Below are 3,487 nucleotides of genomic sequence, written 5' to 3' on the forward strand. Positions count from 1 at the left end.
ACATGGTGTTCCTAATAATTTGCTCCCCTTATGTATGTTAATGGGTGGACAAAATATTACAAACACCAGTCAATATAATGCACCTCAGTACACCACCAGCACTCACAGTATAATGATCACCTTCCTGACAATGTCGACAAAAACACTTCATAAAAGTAGAATTTATAGCAGGGCTGCTGTATTGGATTGAATTAGATTACACAGGTGTTTCTAATGAAGTGGCCAGTGACTGTATATTTCGTCCTTATTAAGTCATTCTATTATTGTTTTATATTTGAATTAGTCTATGTAGTTATTTTACGTATTGTTCTGTTTTTCTATTTTGGTCTAAGTCAAAGAAGGAGCACCACTCACTGAACTGCACTGAGTAGTTAATTTTAAATGTTTTTTTTAGTCCCATTGCACGGTGTCTATACAAATCTTTCTTTTCAACAACTCAGTTTTAACATTTATTTCTCAATAAATGTTAATGTAAATTGGGGAGAATTTACACAGACACACACCACAGCCTCTTCAACAACATCAAATGCAACGTTTTGGCGAATTAAAGTTGTATGTTAGTCAAAACATATGTAATATTCCTCATTTGGTCTTGAAATTAATATAAAATCACATTCTTACCTGTTACCAACAACTTTGGAGGGAAATCCACATGTTATAAGCGCCATCTCACTACCCACTCCCTTCTGACAACCCACACATGGCCCGATTTCCCCGCCCATGTTCCGCTTTATTTCGCGCCTTTTCGAGTTTCCGGAAGCTCATTGGCCTCTCCAGGCAACAACTGTAAATTTCCTTTTTACATCCCCCAAAGCATCATGGGATCCTGAGTTCCAAGCATGATTATCTCCTACATTGGTGGAAGACAATAAAAAGACAATATCTATCTATCTGTCTATCTGTCTATCTATCTATCTGTCTGTCTGTCTATCTGTCTGTCTGTCTGTCTGTCTATCCATTCATCATTCATCTATCTATCTATCTATCTATCTATCTATCTATCTATCTGTCTGTCTGTCTGTCTGTCTGTCTATCTATCTGTCTGTCTGCCTGTCTGTCTGTTTTTAAAACCAATAAAGCTAAAATTTTAAAAAAAAGTAATTGTCTCAGACTAATCCACATTGTCTGTGAAACCGGGGAACATAGAGAAATGTTTTTCTGTTTTCTCTTTCAAATATCCGTTTATGATGCGTAAAATAACTTAATGTTCAAATTTAAATCATATTATTATAGTTATTTACAACGCAGGTACTTTATTTGTCGTTTTATCCAGCTTCTAATGTAATTTAATAAAGAAACCCCCCCTGCACAGATGGTACGCTCCACCATACATGGTCTTGTGATCTAGTCCGTGTTGAAAGCTGCTGTACACACAAAACAGAAGTTGATTTAGTCCAATTTTCCAGCAGATTTATATCTTTTTGGAAACAGTCAAGATGATGGTCGGAGGAGCTGGTCCCCCAAAAGATGCTGACGAGGAAATTCAGAAAATCTGTGAAAGCGTAAGTACAAGAAAACACGTATTGTTGATGGTTTATGGTTGGTTTTCATTTCCTGGTCCTATTCACGCTGTTGTTTGTGTCTCCAGATGAAACCACACGCAGAACAAAAGGCAGGAAAGTCCTACGATGTCTTCACCGCAAAGACCTACAGGAGCCAGGTGGTGTCAGGGACCAACTACTTCATAAAGGTCATTATGAGTCTAGTCGTGGAAGAAGTATTCAGATTCTTTACTTAAATAAACATACTAATACAACAAAGTAAAACATATTGTACACAAATAACTTAATAAGCAGGTCAGATATCTTCAGGTTTTAAGTCTTCATTTTCACCACCACACCCAAAATCCTTGCACAACAGACAGATGACTCATTGGTTCCTTATAAATAGACATAATAATTATAAGAAACACGTCAGATGTCTGTATTACAACATAACAGGCACGTGTAATGTCTTTCCCAACTTTATGACAAGGTAATACACACACAGTAGCTAAATAATAAGACAATGTATTAAACAGGCATATGTGAGGCTGAAACAGCACATTCCTTTTTGACTATGGACCAGTGTTCATCAGTGGTGAAACATCGCCCTCTATGTGTAGTGTTTATGTACAGCCACTATTATAGTTCAGTCCGCTATTTCAGTTGTACTAAAACCAACATAAACTTGAATAACATCCTAGGGCAGTGTCTACATGATGTCATCTGTATAAATGAATGTCTCAGAGTTGGCCAGGCTTGTGGTAACAGCAGCTTTACTCCACATCTGCATTTATGACAAAGGATAACATAACAGTATGGTCATCTTCTCTTGTGGAACGGTGCATGCTCTGTCTGGAAATACTGAAAAGATGTTTACTGCCAATAAAACCCTGAATGGAAAAAAAACATTGACAAATTTAATGTAAGACAAATAATATCTAATCAAATAAAGCCAGTTAATATTATTTTGTTCACAGACATATGCAGACTCGTTGCCTAGTAACAAGACCTCCATTGCTTTTAGGATTAGAGTAGAGTATACAAGTGCAACGCTGATGGCAGCAGTTGCTCTGAAGCTCCCGAGATCACCAGGAGGGCAGAAAGAGGATGCAATAGGTCAGCCAGGGTGTCTACCTGCCAAGGGAGATCCTGGCTTCTCTCATTATGCATCTACAGCTAGTTTCTGCTGCCCCTTCGTGGCCAAAACAATCCGTGACTGTAGACTCGAAGGTCTCCTGAAACTTTTCTTGTGCTTCCTTGCAGGTGCATGTGGGAGGAGACGATCACGTTCATCTCCGTGTTTACAAAAAGCTCCCCTGCCACGGAGGAGAGCTGGAGCTGAGCGATATGCAGCATTCAAAGAGCCACCAAGACCCCATTGAGTACTTCTAATACGATCACAAACCGAGCAAAGCATCTCACCAGTGCCTACAGGCTACAGTCTCATTATCACTAATAATCTAAATGCTCCACTTACTTTATCCTGGCTCATCAAAACAGTTATATACAGTTTCTATTTTTAACATGAAACTGGAAATATATTCCCTTGTGAGTAAATGTACTGTATCCCAAATTTGCATTTGTGTTATAATGTTGTAGCTGGGTATGAGGTATTTTATAGTCTATATCATGATCTCATTTTGTTTTATTACTAAATGTTTGTTAAAGTAACTTTTGTTATCTGATACATGAAGTGGGGTAAATCCTTAAAGATCTCCTCCAGATGTGTTTTAAGACAATTAAAAATACTTTGCTTGGAACTATAATGTGTGCCTGATTTGGTTTTTACACAAAGAAAGTATGATTACCACTTTAAAATCATTAAAATGGCATCTCATCTTTCTCCCTCATTAAAAAATCCAGAATCTATTATTTCTTGCTGGAAGGAAGATGTCTCCATCTTCACTGTACAGTTGAATATTGAGCCATGATTGGCTCCAAACTAGTTCATACTTGTAGGTACACACCTTAAAATCAGATTTTAAGCTCAAACACCATTCTGC

At 37.6% G+C, this 3,487-nt stretch overlaps 1 protein-coding gene across 1 annotated transcript; it reads left to right on the forward strand.

Moving 5' to 3' along the window:
- Positions 1 to 1,346: 1,346 nt before the first annotated feature.
- Positions 1,347 to 3,250, forward strand: LOC128380579 (cystatin-B-like). The gene is made up of 3 exons (XM_053340450.1): positions 1,347 to 1,502; positions 1,589 to 1,690; positions 2,748 to 3,250. Exons 1-3 carry the CDS (start codon positions 1,437 to 1,439, stop codon positions 2,874 to 2,876), a joined length of 297 nt encoding a protein of 98 aa, XP_053196425.1. The 5' UTR covers positions 1,347 to 1,436; the 3' UTR covers positions 2,877 to 3,250.
- Positions 3,251 to 3,487: the final 237 nt, after the last annotated feature.

This window comes from Scomber japonicus, chromosome 2, assembly GCF_027409825.1.
Source record: "Scomber japonicus isolate fScoJap1 chromosome 2, fScoJap1.pri, whole genome shotgun sequence".
NCBI lineage: Eukaryota > Metazoa > Chordata > Actinopteri > Scombriformes > Scombridae > Scomber > Scomber japonicus.